The 18,988-nt window shown below is 43.2% G+C and overlaps 1 protein-coding gene and 1 long non-coding RNA gene across 25 annotated transcripts in view; both read left to right on the forward strand.

The window, feature by feature from the left end:
* Nucleotides 1–7,813, forward strand: part of FOXN3 (forkhead box N3) — a 463,072-nt gene extending 455,259 nt beyond the window's left edge. For all 24 annotated transcript variants that reach the window (XM_063644035.1, XM_063644036.1, XM_055288474.2 and 21 more), the window contains one exon: nucleotides 1,045–7,813. In XM_063644035.1, the coding sequence (XP_063500105.1) occupies nucleotides 1,045–1,600 (556 nt within the window). In that variant the 3' untranslated portion in view covers nucleotides 1,601–7,813. The remainder of the gene's footprint in view (nucleotides 1–1,044) is intronic.
* Nucleotides 7,814–9,537: 1,724 nt separating this feature from the next.
* Nucleotides 9,538–18,432, forward strand: LOC134737291 (uncharacterized). The gene is made up of 2 exons (XR_010122034.1): nucleotides 9,538–11,029; nucleotides 11,168–18,432. It is a non-coding gene; the product is annotated as an uncharacterized lncRNA (long non-coding RNA).
* Nucleotides 18,433–18,988: the final 556 nt, after the last annotated feature.

Here is an 18,988-nt window from a genome sequence, read left to right on the forward strand (position 1 = left end):
AATGTTAAGTACATCGCTCAGATGTAAAGACACAAAGAAATAATCAGAGGTGTGATTAATTGCTACAAAGGCCTGATAGGCATGGGTAGCAGGGACCTTGTTATAGGGAAATCACAAAGGAGGGTCGGTCTGGTGATGTAGCTAAGACCTCAAGTCTGAGAGTCAGACTGTGATTCCAGTCCCTGCTCTGCAAGTGATTAGTTGTGTGACTTTAAGTACATCACTGAACTTCTCCAGGCTTCACTTCGAGCCACTGTAAAATAAGGATGCTAATATCCACTTTACGGAGTTAAATATGGTCCTCTGCGCAGACTTAGCAGAGCGCCTGGCAGGCGTTGAGTTCGGGAAATCGTAGCTTATTGCTCTCTGGTCTGTGATGTGACCCTGACTTGCCTTTCTGTTAGGCTGCAGCATCGCTGTGGCAGTGTCTATATCCGATCCAACCCCGTGTCCCTCCCCCAGAACCCTCCCTAAGGTCGTGCATTTCTATTAGGCGCTCAGTGAATATTTGTAGATTGCATGAATGAGGGAGGGAATGCATGAGTGAGTAGCTGTCACCACATGGCAGGTATCTATCTTTGCTGAACACTGGTTTAGTCTTCTGACAAAAGCCTGCTAATGTAGCCGCTTCAGACGAGAGCAGGCTTTTTTCTCTGAAGTACCCAGCCAACGTCGTCTGGCGGTGTCTGACTCCGTGGTGTTGGCGGGGACACGAACCAAGCACAGCTTGATTTTTATGGTTTAATGTAAGAGATGGAGCCTCCAGCGCTGTCACTTCAGAAGAGTGTTGTTTTGACGTCTCACCACACAAATGGAGTGAAACTGCCGTTATAGGAGATAAGCAGGGGAGACTGAGGTGTCAGGATTTAGGACCCTGCCTTCAAAGGAGATCCACCTGTTGCCCCCACAGTTTGCGAGTGGCTCCAATGAACACAAAGGGGCTGATGTTTGAATGCAGGCGGGCTGCCAGGTGCCCCCATCTGAGGAGGTCTAACTGTGTCCCCTCTTTGTCTCCCGTCCTTCCCCACTGTCCTCGCTCCGCAGGAATGGCATCACCAGCTGCCGGATGCGGACTGAGAGCGAGCCGTCGTGTGGCTCCCCAGTGGTCAGCGGAGACCCCAAGGAGGATCACAACTACAGCAGTGCCAAGTCCTCCAACGCCCGGAGCACCTCGCCCACCAGCGACTCCATCTCCTCCTCCTCCTCCTCGGCCGACGACCACTATGAGTTTGCCACCAAGGGGAGCCAGGAGGGCAGCGAGGGCAGTGAGGGGAGCTTCCGGAGCCACGAGAGCCCCAGCGACACGGAAGAGGATGACAGGAAGCACAGCCAGAAGGAGCCCAAGGATTCTCTGGGGGACAGCGGGTACGCATCCCAGCACAAGAAGCGCCAGCACTTCGCCAAGGCCAGGAAGGTCCCCAGCGACACACTGCCCCTCAAAAAGAGACGCACCGAAAAGCCCCCCGAGAGCGATGATGAGGAGATGAAAGAAGCGGCGGGGTCCCTCCTGCACTTAGCAGGGATCCGGTCCTGTTTGAATAACATCACCAATCGGACGGCAAAGGGGCAGAAAGAGCAAAAGGAAACCACAAAAAATTAAAAACAAGTCACTGATTTGTTTTGAACTTACGGCCATTTGGTTTCAGCATGTCAGGAGATTTCTAATGATTTGTGGCAATATCAGCAATTTTTTTTCTTTTTTCTTGTTTTTGGTTTGGTTTTCTTTCTTTTCTTTTTCTTTTATTTTGTTTTAATTTGCCCCCTCTTCTTTGTTTTGGACCCTTAAGAATTTTATTTTTAAAGGAGATTGAAGCCATAGAACTCATATTGACACTCAGCTGTTTTACAAAAGCTTTTCATTATCTGAAGACAAAACCGAAAAAGCCAAAATTACCATTGCTTCCTCCAGCTTGTCAGAAACCTGTGGCTGAATCCGCAGGGATGTCAACGTCAATACCACAGGAACACACATTCGGCACCTAGAAGGCACGTGGGCAAAGTAATCATCGTTCAGGCCCAACTCTTAGGTTTAAAAAGTCAGGTTGTCCATCCCATTGGGTTCACTGAGTGAAGGCACATAAAGCAATTGAGGAGAAGGAGGAACCCCTCGTCCCCCTAGGAGCAGACCCAAGCTTGTAGCACCAGGCATCTGATGGTGCCAGGAAAGCCACTGGAATTGTCACACGGCGAGCACAGAGGGCCGGCCACCAGTCCTCCATGCTTCTGAACCCTGAAGCCCGATGACGTCTTACGAGGTGGACGTTGGACTGTTCATGCACATCGGGTGTCAGTGACTCATGGAGAAGAAATGGGGTAAATTTTTAGTGATGTTGCTAATCATTGAATTCTTTTCTCTATTAAGAAAATGTTCCAAAAGCCATAAGCCTGAAGGTTGGCCCTGTGCACACACACATACACACACACACACACACACACACACACACACACGAAGGAGAGAGAGAGAAAACTGATGCGGAAAACAAGCTGTGTCTTCTTAACTGCCCAAGTGAAAAGCAACCAAGTCCAGGAAATTACAATAGCTGTTAAGGAAAGGAAATAATGGTACAGATCTTTTTCTGTCTATCAAAACTATTTGATCCAAGTGAAAAAAAAAAAAAAAAAAAACAACTAGAAAGCTACGGAACCTGCCATTAGTATTGTGGTGTATTTTTAAGATTAAAGGTACACTGATGGACAACAACAAAAAAAGTAAAACATGGCAAAAAATAAAATAACTCCTATACTGCCCTCAAAATGGAGTTTGCAATTAATGTTAGGATTTATCTTTGCAAAAATCAGTGATTTCCACATTCAGCCAGTATAGCCAGCAGAAATTTCTGATCCATAATGCATGGATTCCTTTGAAGAAAAAAAAGAAAAAGAAAAAAATCACAAAAACAAACTTTTTTTATTCAAAAGTAACAAAGTTCTTGTAAGGTAAATAATGTATTTAGCATGAAGCATGAATTATTTTCATATAAATATAGGAAATAGAGAAAAGGCTATGCCTCTAATTTTTAAGCCCTTAGGCTTAGAGGTTCTTTTGGTTTTCTTCTTTTTTCTTTCTTTTTCTTTGCTTTCTTTTTCTCCTTTTTGTTTTTGTTTTTGTTTTTTGTTTTCGTTTTCGGGTTATTTTGTTTTGGTTTTTTGAAGCAGGTGTTTAAGGTTTAACCTTCTTCAGGGACAAATTCTGACTGTTGGGGAACTTACTCTGCAATATAAAAATATCTTCATGCTCTGGTAGGGCTTGGATGGTTGAACTCTGTACTGCCTTGTGTGCACTTCAGCCCCGACCCCCTCTGATTCTCTGTTGAAAAGTGTGTCCTTTCTCTCTGTCTGTACATGTTTAACATGACGCAATAATTTGAGGGCAAACTTAGTAGTGAGTGTGTATGATAGAATCAAGAGAATTATGGGACGCTTACTTGAGAAAATCATTACCATGATTTGGTTCTAGGAAAAAGGCAGTGAATAATTATGCAAATTAGCCAGAAGAAGGGGAAACGTGCTAATGGGCCTTATTGGGTGAGGGGACGAGATGGGGTTCATGTGAAGGAGGAAGCGATGCCGAGGTAGGAAAGGCCAGCCCCAGACATCCTGTCGCCACAATGCCATGTCGCAGTAGGAAGCAGGGGCCGGCCATCGCTACCTTCAGCACACTGACCAACCTGGAATTAAGACCACCTAGATTGTGAGAGCTGAATTTAGAAACCAGACAATGTCATGCAGCCCAGAAACTCCTGTTGTTACCTTTGCCTAAGAAATTTTCTTTGCTGGCGGGGTGGGGGTGGGGAGTCCAAAGAGAAATCTCTAAAAGAATATGATCTTCCATCCAAGTGGAGGGAAACTTTAAAACACAAGCACCCAGTACTGTGGCTCAGGATACGATGCGTGAGGAGAGGAGGGAACAGAGATGACCTTAACTTTTAAAAAAGGGACTGCTGTGGGCCAAAACCAAGCCCATCTGCCAGGACCGGGTAATGTCAGAGCTCCATCAGCCCGAACAGTGGGAACTAACTGGTGCATTCCCCACACTTACCTTCCGGTGGGTTGCTGATGAGAGAACCTGAAAAAACCTACACCTCTACAGCAGGTCGAATTCATGACCTGAAGCTGAATACTTCCAGCATATTTGTTCAGGGTGTAGATGGGAATAAAGTGTCTTTGCAGTGCTCTGTTCCCTCCATCTCCCCAGACATCTTGACACCCTAAAAGCCATCCACAGCTATGGAGCCTGAGCGACACCTTGATTTGTGTTGTCACCTGACCAAGCCTAAAGACCTCCAGCTCAGTCCCCCACCTTCATCCCACCCCACAGATGATAAAATTCAGACCTCTCTCCTGAAAGGCAGAGGTTCAACATTCAGGACTGTTTCTGGCCGAAGACTTCTTCCAATTAAAACCCCCACCGTGGGCTGTCTCCCCTCATTTCATTTTTCTAAAGGGGCAGAGGCCTCTTTTAGAAAATAATAAAATGCAATGTGTGTGATTTACTTTTCTGATCTCTTTGAGAAATAGAGAAATATAAAAGTGTGTTCTTAACTCCAGAACCACTCTTTTTGCATAAATACCTCATCGGGCAGCTTTCTAAGTGTGATTTTCCTGAGTCTCCCTTCGTTGGATCTGCCGGAAGACTTGTCGGGGAACCTTTAGTGAGGGTACTTCTTCCTATTTTTCTTCTGTTTTTGGAGGCATACACATTATGCATAACCAAAACAATGGCTCAATTGTGTTTAACTTTGTATTTTGATTGTTGAGAACAAAAACAAAAAGTATCAACGTGTATGTGGCTGTTTGTAGTGAATTCATTGCAGAATGAGGTTGTCCGTGTCCTTAACAAGCCAAGGGGCAGGAGGCACCCTCTCTTATCCCCTCCTCCAAGAGCAGTAGAGAATTTAAGCACAAGCCTATTTGTGAAAGAATATTTTGCTTAAGTGTCATTCACTTTAGTCTTGGAATTCCTTCCCAAACGTCAGGTGTTCTTTTAGCTTCCAAACTAGCATATGTATCCATTAGTCTGACAGATCGCCTGAACACCATTAAGAGGTGTGGCGATTTTGCTTTCATTTCTCCTGCTGGGAGAAGTGGCGGTTCATGTGTCATTCCAGTATCGCACATACTCACACGGGGCAGGGGGGAGGGGGAAATGGGGAACTATAGCAATATTTAAAGATGCTTTGGAAACCAACCGTGAACACATCAACACCACGACGTCTACGATTACTTGCTATTGGCCCTCGGACACATTTAAGAGAAAGAGACAGTCACGCTTTTTTTCTTAAATGATATACACATAGACAGTTATTTTTATCCTATTATAATTGTCTTTTATCTTTAGTACCATGTGGAAAGGGTTTGCATCATAGATTTTTCCCAGCCTTATAATATACCATAAGCTCCTACTTCCCTGCCCCTCTCTAATCAGTATTCTTTCAACAGTTCTTTGGTGAAGCCATCTATCTGAAACTAAAATGAACCAAACCCATATTTCACTGGTGGTTGGAGAAAACCATGGCCAAAACAATTGTGGCAGGTCTCAATCTTGGGAGTTTTTAAGAAGGAATGTGCCAGAGGCCTTTCCCAAGAACAGAGTTTTCTTTTGTTTTGCAGAGGCATTCAATGTGTCTAGTGCTTGCTGGCCACAGCAGTTACTACCCCAGAGCCTTCTGGAAGGGGCCGTTGTGTTAAAGGAGGCACCTGCCTGAGGGACAGCATCAGGCAGTGGGTTCTGTAGAGGGAGAACCAGGTGGAGGCCTTCTGTGCCCAGCTCAGGGTCCTGCACCACGCCAGGACTGCCCAGGCCAAGGGCTACTGACGCAAGTTCCACTCATTCCACTCTGTGGGGGGCGCCTTGTGCCTCTCCTGGAAGGGCTCTTGGAGAAGGAATTGGAGTTACGTACAAGTGACCTAAATGGGAAGCTTTTCTGGATGAGATTGGATTAAATTCCATGTGATTCCTCTTTCCCTTTGATTCAGGTTGGGACTCGTTTCTTTCTGGTGGATCACAGCTGCCCAGATGTTGCAATTGATTTTTATGTTTCTGTAGAGAAGTATTTTTCTTTCATCTTCAGGATTTTTTTTGCCACCAAAAGAAAACATTGGAACTCTGTGTTTCCTCTTGATTGTGACTTCCCAGTGTTGACAGTTAAGTCCTTAGTGTCATAGGTCCCAGCCCACCAATACTATATCAAACACTGTTATGCACATAATGCAGCACTGTGATCTAATTTAAATAATACTTTTTTATTATTTATACTACTATATATAATATACATCAACACTTTTGCTATATAACCTAAGTGATAACCCTCTTTTAGTTACCTGCCAAACTCTGGACTTGGTTTATATTGCAGTTAACACAGTTACAAAGTTGTAATGGTGTCTTTTTTTCCTTTGTAACGGAATGTGTAAATCAAAGTATATACATTGTGTGGTGTTCCTGTTTCTGGAGTTTCATGAGGATTTACACATGGCATTCAGTGTTCTGTATAGATCTGCCTACCTTTGTGAATTCATCTGTTAACCCCTCTTCCTTCGAGAGAGCACCGGCGATGGTGGTTAACTCTTTGTGTTTTCTCTCTGTCCTACTGGTTATTCTTGAATTAAGCACAGACTCGTCAGCTCGGTTGCTTTATCATGAATAATGTGTGTGACTTTGCAGTTCTTCCACAGTTCAGCAAACAAGTGCTAGCTTCACTGACCAAAAATTAAGGAAGGAAAACACAGTTTTTAAAATGATCCATCTTTTAACAGCCGAAACCGATGTGTCTATGGTGCTGCATCTTGCTGTTGTACTTCTGAAATCAGACCTGTGTGAACGATCATTTCTGACTTAACCGTGAGATGCTCACGAGTACCCTTCCTGTTGTTTTGTTAGCGTTGAAATCAAGACTATTTATTTGGAATATATACAACAGTGTTTTTCCACTGTATTTCATTTGCAAAAGTTGAGAACTGCTTTCTCTACCTTTTGCAAAATAATTGATATTCCATATTGGATTCTCAAAGACTTCGATATGGTGAACCTATTAAACCTAGAAATTGTATTCATCCTTTCATGACTGTGGCCTGAGTTCCCCAGCCCCTCTCCTCCTTTTTTTAGATGAGATTTAGCACACTCTCAGTTATTTAAACATGCAACATTTCTTGAGTATGTATGTTGAGGCCATCTGAGCTCATAGCTGATTCAGTAACCAGTTTCATGCTGTGTCATTCACACTCACTACTTAATACTGCCATGGTGAAAATGTGGAGGAAAAATGTATCCGTGTGTGTCTGGGAAGCATATACACTTGTACATTTTTTAATACTCTGATTCTGTAACATTTCTGAGTTTTGTTTTGTTTTACAGAAAAAAAAAAGTGATAAAGCAATCAGAAGACCAAGAGGTTTACTATTGATGCTTAGGGTCGTCTGACCTTGGCTGGCCAATAGACCTACGTGGCCAAATTAATTTACGAGAGTAATAATTTTTCAAAAGCCAATTTTTTTTTCTGTATTTTCTGTATGAAACTGCCAATATCATGAATAGAAAGGGAGAACCATAAAGGAGAAAGAACGTAATGTTCTGTTATGTTCATGTGAACCTAAAGAAACAGTGTGGAGGCAGGCGCGATCAGCCGAACTCTAGGGACTTGATGGTGTTGCTTGGAAGGCATCCATACCTGCATTTTGCATTCTTCGTATGTAATCATATTGCCAAAGACAAACTATTTCATCATTTATTGTAAATAACACTTTTCCCCAGACCTACCATAAAGTTTCTGTGATGTATTGTCTTCCAGTTGCAATAAAAATTACTGAGTTGCATCAATTGAAGAAAAACACCACGTAGTGTTATGTGTGCTGCGTTTCCCTGTGCAGATGCTGGGCCGCGACATCATTTCTGTTTCTTACCTGCAGTCAGGTGCGTGTGCAGTTTTTGCAGTCTGGTTTCAGGGTTCTCAGCTGCATTTATTGTGCCCATCCTCACACACGCGTAGGTTTGGGTGGACATCACACACTGCTCTGCAAACACAAATGCACATTCGGAAGCTGGGCTTACCCGGGATCTCAGGAGAATTCCAGCTTTGGTCTAGACAGCTGGTGGCTGGCCAGCCTCCCATCATGAGCCTTAAGACTTGTGGTTTAGACGGAGCTTCCCTTTCATTTGGAAGTTGTCCAACAATAAACTGCAATTGTACTTTAGGACTGGAGCCTGCCAGCCTATCCCAGATCCTGAGGGTTTCTTGTGATGACATTCCTAGCCCTAAGACCTTCATCTGCCAGGATTTATTACATCATCACTCAAGTGGTCACCCCAGACCCTCGCACACACATACCCCAGGAGCCAATAAGGAGCTGATGGGAGAGAGGGGAGTGGGAACAAGGAATGGATCACAGGTCACCAGTCACCGTGCTGGAGGAGTAGAAAGAGGATGTTCTCATGCATCTCTCTGGTTCCTTTTGTGATGGTTTTGTTTTCAGCATTCCCTGTCTGCAGGTCTTGCCACCAACAGTAACCGTAGTGTAGAGTTGGCCTTGGCCACTACCCTTCTGCTGGGTCCCCACATCCACTGGTGTCTTTGTTCTCCAAGACGCTTGGGCTGTGTCTCCTGTCCTCCTGCGGTCATGGTATCATTCTAAGGTCATAGGCCCATCTGTCCTGGTAAGCCTACTGGGATAAACTCCTCCCCATTACACATCTCAAGGTGGTCACCTCTGGATCCTGTGGGTTTGGCCCTTGTTGCTGCCATATCTGATCCCATTGTTGGAATCACTTTCAAAGCTGTGATGTGTCCTCCAGGGTGCAAATCAATATTCCAGGAGACTTGATTGGGAGGAAGAGCTAAAGTCATTGGGAGCTGAATCTGATGAATCAAGTAATCATCCAAATTGGGTAGTGCTTGAGGCCAAATATAAGATGGGGCCACCTTAAAACAGCACCTACAACAACTGTTTTCAATAAGTGACTCTCAAGGAGACTGGAGGAGAGACCCCACGTGGATGATCGGCATACCTGAGGGAGCCCTGTCAAAATGATCACACCTGCAGAATTCTGATCAGGTAACACTGTTTTCAAAGTCCTATGGGTTCTCAGAGCAGGGAACTTCTCCCCATGGTGTCAGGGACCGTGAAGGCTCTTCTGGGCTTGAAGCTGAGTCTGGATGAGTGCCAGTGAGGGGCACTGCAGACCCTAAGCAGTTTCTCCTTACCTTTTGACTGCACTGCCTGATGAAAGTATGAACTAAGAAGTCACCATCCTTCTAGAAAGTTATGAACAGATGAGGGCATTTTCGGGAGTCTGATATGACTAGGAGGTTTTTATGAGCTAAAAGCTCATGTTCTGGTTACCCTACTTCCAGATCACCAAATTAAATGGCCCCACATATGCCAGCGAAAGTGTGTTTTGACCTTTTTTTTTTTTTTTCACTGATAGGAATACAAAACCAGGGTTTGTGGGCTGGGTATGGACAATTTTTTAAAAGACTGAAGTACAAGGGAATAAACATTTAATAATATTTAATAATATGTTTATTCCCTTGTACTCAAGTCTTTTAAAAAATTGCCCCTTTGTTTTGTGTGAACAGACCTTTCTAGAGCAATGTGTCTAAATGATGCTCATAGCAGTCATACCATAATTTGAAATCATTCTTGGGCATTTTTGGACTCAGTAACTGTTTTATGAGAATTGTTTTATGTTACTCCATAATAAAGTAATTTGGAGTATATATGGCTAAATCTCCTTCAAATACGGCAACTTACTTGAGAGAGTCAGGAATTCTACTTTTTCTCACCTGCTACACATTTCAAACTGACTTCCAAAAAGATATAATATGGACGAAGTGCATATTATGTCTGGTGGGGAAAGTCTGAAAACCAAGATAGTGGCTGATTTCTACTCCCCCCAGGATACAGTTTCTTCACTAAATGAGTCCAGTCTATTCACCTTATAAAACAGGAAGGAATATTAGAGACCATTGGTCCAAACTCCCCATTTTATGGACCAGGCAGCTGAGACACAGGAAAACTTTTGCCCAGGATAACACGCCTAGCTAGTTGTGGAGCTGGACTTAAAGAGAAGAAATTTTCTGTCTTATCTATTGTATCCATTTACTTGGTATGTAATTGTAATCATCAGGTCTGCAGGATTTCATAGCTGGCAATTCACCACACATACACACTTAACATATCCTATGCATTTTCCATATAGCTATAGTGAAAAATGATTATCTTTTGAAGTAATACATAACATCCATCTTCAACTGTTACCTTACTCTTCAATGTTTATATTGCTTTCAATTTCTCTATTATAAGTAATACTGCAATGAACATCTCCAGGTATGTGGCAATTTACATTCTTTCCACTTGTCTTTCAGTTAGATTGCCTATTGGACTATTGAAACAAAAGTGTTATCAATGAGGTAGCTGTTTATACACAGACTTTCTAAGAGGCACCAATGCCAACAGCAATGGATGCAAACCCCAGTTTCATGACACTCTCACCAGTATTGGATATGATTTTACTCTTTAATTTTTGCTAACAGACAAAAATAGTACTTTGTTGCCATTTTAATTTTAATTTAATTTCTAGCGAAGTTACATTACTTTTCATATGTTTGCTGACCACTTATTATTTATCTTGGTGGAATCATCTGTAACTGACTCTCTAAGAGTTTAAAAGAGAGAATTCATATTTATAGACTCCTTGCTACAATGTCCCCAATTCACCATGAAATGGTGTCAAGATGCCCAAACACATCACCTGCCTGCAGAGGTTTTACCACATTCAGACACTTCTAATTGTTCCTATATTAAGACAAAATCCTGTTCCCTAAGACTTTTACCTGAAGGTGCTTAGACTATCCTAAAAGGCCACAAACATGTAAACTTAAATCATCTTGTACATGGCAACAATAATATTGTTGAAAACAACAATAATTTCTAAGTCTTTTTCAGAATAAACTTTCCAACTTCTGCCTCCTATTCGCTTTCTTCTGAACATGTTCCCATTTGTGATCAGAACCGAGAACTGACGACAGAATTCCAGGTACAGTTCAATGATGAGAAACTGTCCCCACCTAATTCTAGATCCTCTATTTCTATTCATATAACCAAACCACTGATTCACCTTGAAGTTGCTATTAGCTAAAACAACTAAGTCCTGGCTATTGATGTTCTTCTCCAGATACCCATTTTGAATCACAGCGAGGGACTACATTATCTCTGTCAAATCTCCTTGGATTTGGTCCACTGTCTTAAGTCAGTTCAGATGGGCAGTGGGCTGGGGGTATGAGGATTCAGATTTTGTCATCAAAAACATTTGCTTTCCTTCCAGGTATCATTTGATCACAAATCTGAAAATGTCTTTTGTATAAGGACAAAGCTGGAGCCATATGGCATGGGTCTAGAGCCCTCTTTGTAGGTCAACTTTCTTCTCAATCAGCACCTTTCATTGTCAGTCATTCATCATTAAACTAGTTATGCAGGCACTAGGCTTTCTGAAGATGCAACCTACATGTCTCCATCCAGTCAAAGTTTGTCAAGTACATCCTCATTCTCCATGTATAAGCCTATAGTCTTCCTTTATAAGAAAGGAAATAAAGTCACACTCTATGCTAATGTAAAGTATGCAAATTTGAAATAAAGCAATGAAAAGGAACAAAATTTCACTAATTGTATAAAAATTGAAATAATGTGAATTCTACTTTATTCCTATGAGGGAATTAGCCTTGACTTATGTAGTTATTATATGAAGTCTTGAGGAACATACCCCATACATGAAAAGAAACCACAATTCATTCATTCCTTTACTCTGTCTTAGCCCAAGATGGCCTCCTTGCCAAGAGCTTACAAACTATTCTCTTAATAATCCACCCAAGATTCTCACTCAGAGGGTGACATTGAGGCTATGGATTGATATGGTTTGGCTCTGTGTCTCCACCCAAATCTCATGTTGAATTGTAATTCCCAATGTTGGAGGAGGGACCTGGTGGGAGGTGATTGAATCATGGGGACAGATTTCCTCCTTGCTGTTCCCATGATAGTAAGTGCATTCTCATGAGATCTGATGGTTTAAAAGTGTGTGGCACTTCCCCCTTTGCTCTCTCTCTCTCTCCTGCTGCCATGTGAAGATGTGCTTGCTTCCCCTTTGCCCTTCTGCCATGATTGTAAGTTTCCTGAGGCCTCCCAGCCATGCTTCTTGTACAGCCTGAGGAACTGTGAGTCAAACCTCTTTTCTACATAAATTACCCAGTCTCAGGTAGTTCTTTATAGCAGTGTGAGAACAAACTAATACATGGATCTGTAGTGTGCAGATATTGTCTGCTGTTTACAACCCGGAAGTTTTGATATAATGCCTAGTAGTATTTCTTCACTTTATGTACATGCCTATTTAGGGGACGACCTATCTAGCATGTACTTAGCCTTTAAGTATAGTCAAATGAATTTATATAGTTAGCTTCCTTTAAAAATATTATCAGAAGTTTGGTAACTTCTGGCACCTACTTACTTTTAAATAGTTGGCCCTTTACCCAACATGGCATATATATTTAAGCATCCAGAACTTCAGTAGACTAAAAAGACTGTCCAAAAACACGAAAGAATAAAGAAGTTAAAAAAATAGTTTGGAAAGGGTTGTTTATTTATTTATTATTGATTTATTATTTATTTATTTATTTTTGAGATAGAGTCTCAGTCTGTCACCCAGGCTGGAATGCAGTGGCGTGATCTCGGCTCACTGCAACCTCTGCCTCCCAGGTTCAAGCGATTCTCCTGCCTCAGCCTCCAGGGTAGCTGGGATTACAGGCGTGCGCCAGAACGCCCAGCTGATTTTGTATTCTTAGTAGAGACAGGGTTTCACCATATTGATCAGGCTGGACTCGAACTCCTGACCTCGTGATCCACCCGCCTCTACCTCCCAAAGTTCTTTGATTACAGGCATGAGCCACCTCACCCAGCATGGGAAGTTTTTAAATAGATTCTCTCCTTCATTGTCATAGTCAATTCACACTTGTTTTTCAGCAACTGCTATGTGACAATCCTGTTAGGTGCTGGGACACAGATAAAAAATTTGGCTCTTACCTTCAAGCATGATCATGTCCAAAAATCCAGCTGTGCTGATTAATGGGCATCTCACTGGCAGCTGGTATATCCTTCCCCAAACTTTTTAGTAGTTAGTTGGTTGCAAAGATGAATCCAGCCTTTGTCTTCTTCTCCTGCCAGTCTCCCCTCTTCTCACCTGTTAGCTGATGAGACATTGGATAAGAGCCTGTCCACTATCTGCAGACTTAGCCATCCCTCCAATGGGTGGATTATTTCTTAATGAACTAATCCTTGCTGCCTGGCACCAGCTCTGTGATAAAAAGAATCTGGGACATTTCTTCCGCACGATGCTTGATGTTCTTGGCTTATAAACAAACATTTGTCTCCCATGCCTGCCCTGCTCCCGGCTTTTTCTCCCCACCACCTCACTTTTGTCACTCCTTTCTCAAAGTTGCTCTAAGGGCAAAAGATTGGAGAACCTGAATGGTAGAGGATGCTCTTATTTGATCTTAATAACCCTCCTGCCACTATCATGGCCAAACAAGGGTGTGCAGAGAGATGCATGAAGCCTTCTGTTGATTATCAGGCTAGACTTTCCTCCAAAACTCTTATTCACTGAACATGCTGCATAGACCTGCAAGAGTTCATCACGTCTAGCCTTCTGCCTAAATGTGGACCATGGCAGCACATTCTGCTCTGAGCTAAGAGGGAATGTGTTCATGTATGCTGATTGACAGGGATCTTGTATTATACAAAAAGCCTTTTTGATGCTTAATCCTTTCTACTAGGCCATTTCTTTTTTTCTCCTTTCTTTTTTTTTGTTTTTTTTTTGTTTGTTTGTTTTTGAAACAGGGTCTTGCTCTGTCACCTGACTGGAGCACTGCAGTGACTGATTGTAGCTCACTACAGCCTTGACCTCCTGGACACAGACAATTTTCCCACCTCAGACCCCCAAGTAGCTGGAAATACAGGTGTGTACCACCACATCTGGGTTTTTTTTTTTTTTTTTTTTTTTTTTGAGCGATGGGATTTTACAGAGTTGCCCAGGCTGGTCTTGAACTCCTGGCCTCAAGTGATCCTCCCACCTCAGCCTCCCAGATTTCTGGGATTACAGGCATGAGCCACCATGCCCAGCCTAGACCATTTCTCTTAGGCTAAAAATTTCATCTAACCCATCAGACCCATTAGGAGGGAAACACCTCTATATTTTTCCACCTTTACCGGCAGTAACTAATCCCCTTGGGAGTAAAAATGTCGATTGGCAACTAAGAAAATTCAGAAGGAGGGATATATTTTACACCTGAGTTAACTTTTTTACACTGCAAAGGCAGAAGTTTTCTTCTCTAACAACTTGTAACTTAATAATAACATAAACACACTGTACATAACATTCATCTTTCATGTTTACAAGGTGCTGTAAAGAAGTCAACCTGTCCATCCCAAACCAACCCTTCTAAGAAGCCTCAAATCATCCAGAGTCCCTCCTGCTCTGTCAGCTCCTCCATAGAACCCAACACCCAGTCTGGCCGGTTGTACTTTAAACTCACCTTTGATCATCCTTTGTCCTCCACTCCTCTGGTCGCCATCCTGGTCAAGTCCCATTTCCTCTTGCCCAGATGATGGCCACAGCTGCTGGTCTCCACTGACCACATGTTCCTCTGCAGGACCATGAGAATTCTCTTTCCAAATCACCTCTGATTCTGTCATTTCTCAGACCCACCTGAACTGCAGTCATCCTCAATGACTCCAGTCACCAAACTCTTCAGCCTTTTGTGGCTTGGGGCCTCTTCACATTTTTTCCCTCTCCTGGAATGCTCTATGCACTCGCTACCTCTCTCCTCCTGAAAAGTCTCTGTCAGCCCTTCAAGGCCCAAGTCATATCGTTCTCTCACCAAGTTCCAGACCGCCAAAGTCCTGTCTCTATTGGTGGCTGTCATCACAGGCTGTTAGGATTCTAAATCCACCTGTTGGCTCTGATGGAGGTGAGCTGCTTAGGGGCAGGCATCAGATGGTATTTTATGCTGAACCCCAGTACGGTGCCTGCCACTTGGATACTTAAGGTGTTTTAAATTTAAGGTGTATGTTTGTTTTTCATGTCCTCAATTGGCTAAACAGATAGTTGGCAATGATACATCCATTTCACCAAATTTTTCTTTCATTCAGAGCCAGCAACTGGTATATCTCTGTCTCTTTTCCACAAGAAACTTGCTCCAGCCTTGGCAATATGGCAAAACCCTTTAACTACAAAAATTTCAAAAAAATTAGCCCTTTCTCCCCACATTTTGCCATCAAGGCCTATCAGTTCCACCTCTTAAGCATCTCCAAGTTCCATCCTCACTGCAATAGTAACCTCTGTGCAAACCTATATCATTGCTCTGTTGGATTTTTGCAGTTAGAAAACTTGCATTAATTGCTTCCCCTTTCTCCATTTGTACAAGTCTGGCCCCACCAGGGAAATGGAGACACTCTAAGTATATTATCAGTGATCTCCAGAAAAACAGAACCAATAATAGATAGATAGATGATAGACAGATAGATAGATGATAGATAGACGATAGATGATAGATGATAGATAGATAGATAGATAGATAGATAGATAGATAGATAGATAGATGTCTAGATACACAAGCAGAGATTTATTATGATACTTGGCCTACACGATTATGGAAGCCTAGAAGTCCCATAATATGCTGTCTGCAAGCCAGAGACCCAGGAAAGCTGGTGGTGTAATTCAGTCTGAGTCTGAAAGCCTGAGAACCAGGAGAAGACAGATGTCCCAACTCAAGAAGAGAGATGGAAAATTTGCACTTCCTTTTTGTTCTGTTCATGCTCTCATCAGATTGGATGACCCCTGCCTACATTGGTGAGTGTGGATCTTCTTTACTCAATTTACTGATTCAAATGCTATGGTCTCACAGAAATAGTGTTTTACCAGCTATCTGGCCATCTCTTAGCCCAGTCAAGTTGCACAGGAAATTAACCATCACACCCAGTACAGGTTGGTGCAAAAGTAATTGTGGCTTTTGCCATTAAAAGTAATGGCATCACAATAGTGAGTTCTCATGAGATCTGGTTGTTTAAAAGTGTTTGGCACCTCCCCTCTCTCTCTCTTCCTCTTGCTCCGGCCATGTGAAGTTGCCTGCTCCCCCTTTGCCTTCCACCATGACTGTAAGTTTCCTGAGGCCTCCCCATAAGCCGAGTAGATGCCAGCATCATGCTCCCTGTACAGCCTGAGGGACCATGAGCCAACTAAACATCTTTTCTTTATAAATTACCCAGTCTTAGGTATTTCTTTATAGCAGTGTGAGAATGGACTCATACACATGCAGAGCTAAGCCTAGCTGAGCAGAGGAAGGCCAAGGAAGGAAACTGAGGGCACCAGGAACCCCCAGGCCAGCATGCTGGTCCTGCCCCTCTTTTATCCATTCCCCCACAACCCACTGAAGCCAGGGTGACCGTCCAATCACCCATCTGACACTGTGCCCCTGCCTAAAGTCCTATGCTGTGCCCTGTGCTCTGGCTAAGCTCCCAGCCAGCCCTCCAGCCTGATCTCCCATCCCCTCCCAGGCCCACTCTGAGCCTCAGCTGCTTGGTAAGTTGCAGTTCCCAGGATGTTCCTAGTGCCTTCTGTTGCTTTGTATGGACCACCCTCTCTGCCTTTCTGGAATGTCTTCATGTCTTCCCTCTGTGTTCAACTTCTCCACTCCCTGCCACCAGGGTACCTTGTGGTTAACAGGCTTTTATTCTAGCACTTGCTATGTTTCCCTGTGGCTATTGACTTCCCAGTCCTCGTCATGTTCTCCTGAAGTGCAAGCTTTTTGCCCTGTACATCTGTTTATTCCCAGGACCTGCCTTAGCATCTGGCTGCAGCAGTCACTCGGCTAGCATTTTTTGGATAGACAGATGGATGAACAAGAGTCACTGCTCAGATCCTAGCCTGCATACTATAAATGAGAGCATCGCACCCTCTTCCCCAACCACAGCAAGATGCAGGACAGAGGAGGAGTTGGAATTGCATTCAGGAGCATTTGACAGCATGATATTCCCTCCCACCTAGGAGAGCTCTAGGGGCATGAGGCCTTGCTCACTGCCCATCTTGGGGTCTCAGGGATAAATAGGGGATGCTTTGGCTTGTCTTATCTAGGCCATGGCCATGGCCAGGTTCTCTGTAGCCAGCAGGCTGAAGGAATCATCCTCCTTCCCTTGAACGTGAGGCCCAGAAATGTCACAGTTCCATAGGCTTCTAAAGTATCTGGATAAAGAGGAACAGAGAGGAAGGGAGAGGACCCACAGGTTCTACCATCTCCCAGTCCAGCCGGTCCTCCTCCTTTGCTTTCTGTCTACAGGGCATGGAGGTGGAGCAGGAGAGGCATGGGCAGAGCTCTGGCTGCCCCGTCCTTAGCTTCATGCTTGTTTTGTGCTGACTCGCCATGCTGGAGCCCATTTCCACATGAGAAATCACATCAAAACGTCTCTGCACCAATGCTCTTGGCCTGGCTAAGTCAAAATTCTCAGATCATCACTGGGGAGACGATCGATGTTCTTGGCCAGCTTTTAATGACAATCGATTCTCTCCCTGGCTCTTTGTTAAGTGTCATTGAGAACAATTGCATTTTGTGAACCTGGTCACCAGCCTTGAATTTGCAGCTTCCTACAGTTGATGAGAGGCAGAGCATCTTGTTGCTGTTCTTTTCTCAGTCAATCACACAATATGCTCAGCTGTACAATGAACGTTCTTTCCAGTCTGTTTTTTAGGCAACATGGCAGCTTGGCTAATCAGAAAACAAAGTGACCCCTTGTGCATGGGCTCTAAGGAAGGGACTGAGGAAAGTCTGGCTGCTGGCTGGCTCCTTTACTGACCCTAAGTTATTGAGGCAGTGGTTAGTGACAGACAGACTGGTTTTCTAGTCCTAGCTTTGCTGCTTACCAGCTGTGTGACCTTGGGCAAAGCACTCACCCTCTCTGAGGCTCTGTTTCTGCATCTGTAGAATGGGATGATAATACTGCCCAAAATGTAGGTTGTTAGGAGGATTAAATGAAATGATGCGTGAGAAAGGGAATTAATATAACATTTGGCATATCTAAGAGGCTCAATAAATGCCTGTTGTTATTATTATGGCTATTATTATTATTTCACCTTCAGAATCCTAGAACTACATAGCCCAGCCCCTGTATCTGTGATGATGCTGATCAATATAATAGCCACTAGCCACGTGTGGCTCCTATACAGCAGCTAAAATGTGGAGTCCAAATTGAGATGTGCTCTAAGTATGAAATTGATACTGGATTTCAAAGACTTACTATGAAAAAGAGAATGTAAAATATTCATCGATACCTTTTAAAAATTGTGATGATATATTGAAATAACATTTTGGATCTGTTATGTTAAATAAAAGATATTTAAATAAATTAATTGTACCTGTTTCTTTTTTACTTTAAAAAAATGGCTGCTAGAAAATTTAAAATTGCATATGTGACTCTTTTCTTGGCTACCCTGTGCTATATGGAATCACTTTCAAAGGAGTTCCATCAAATAGCCAAAAGTAATTCAACAACAAAAAGTGAGCAGCACCCAGGAATTCCAATCCTTAACTTGTATCTCTTTAAAATAATAAACAAAAACTGAAGCATCATGAAAGCTTCTTATATCACCTTTCCTCTTCCAATTTTCTGGCACCCAGTGCTGTTCTGAAGCCTTTAATGTGCTACTCCCTGCCCCTGCTGCCAAGTACATGCAAACGATCTCTCTACCTCCAGCTCATGCCACATTTCTCTCCTCTCCACCTGTTCCACCAGTTCCACTGCTGTATCCCCCTTTCTAGAGTCTTCCTCTCCTCCTTGCTTTTTTCCATCTATTCTCTGAATTAGTGTCTCCAAGGAACTGGTCTCTAGATTTGGCAGTTCCTCTCAAAGGTTAAGTGAGGCAGAGCAGATTACCATTAACTGAAGGCATAAAAGACTGATG

This window comes from Symphalangus syndactylus, chromosome 8 (genome assembly GCF_028878055.3).
Source record: "Symphalangus syndactylus isolate Jambi chromosome 8, NHGRI_mSymSyn1-v2.1_pri, whole genome shotgun sequence".
NCBI lineage: Eukaryota > Metazoa > Chordata > Mammalia > Primates > Hylobatidae > Symphalangus > Symphalangus syndactylus.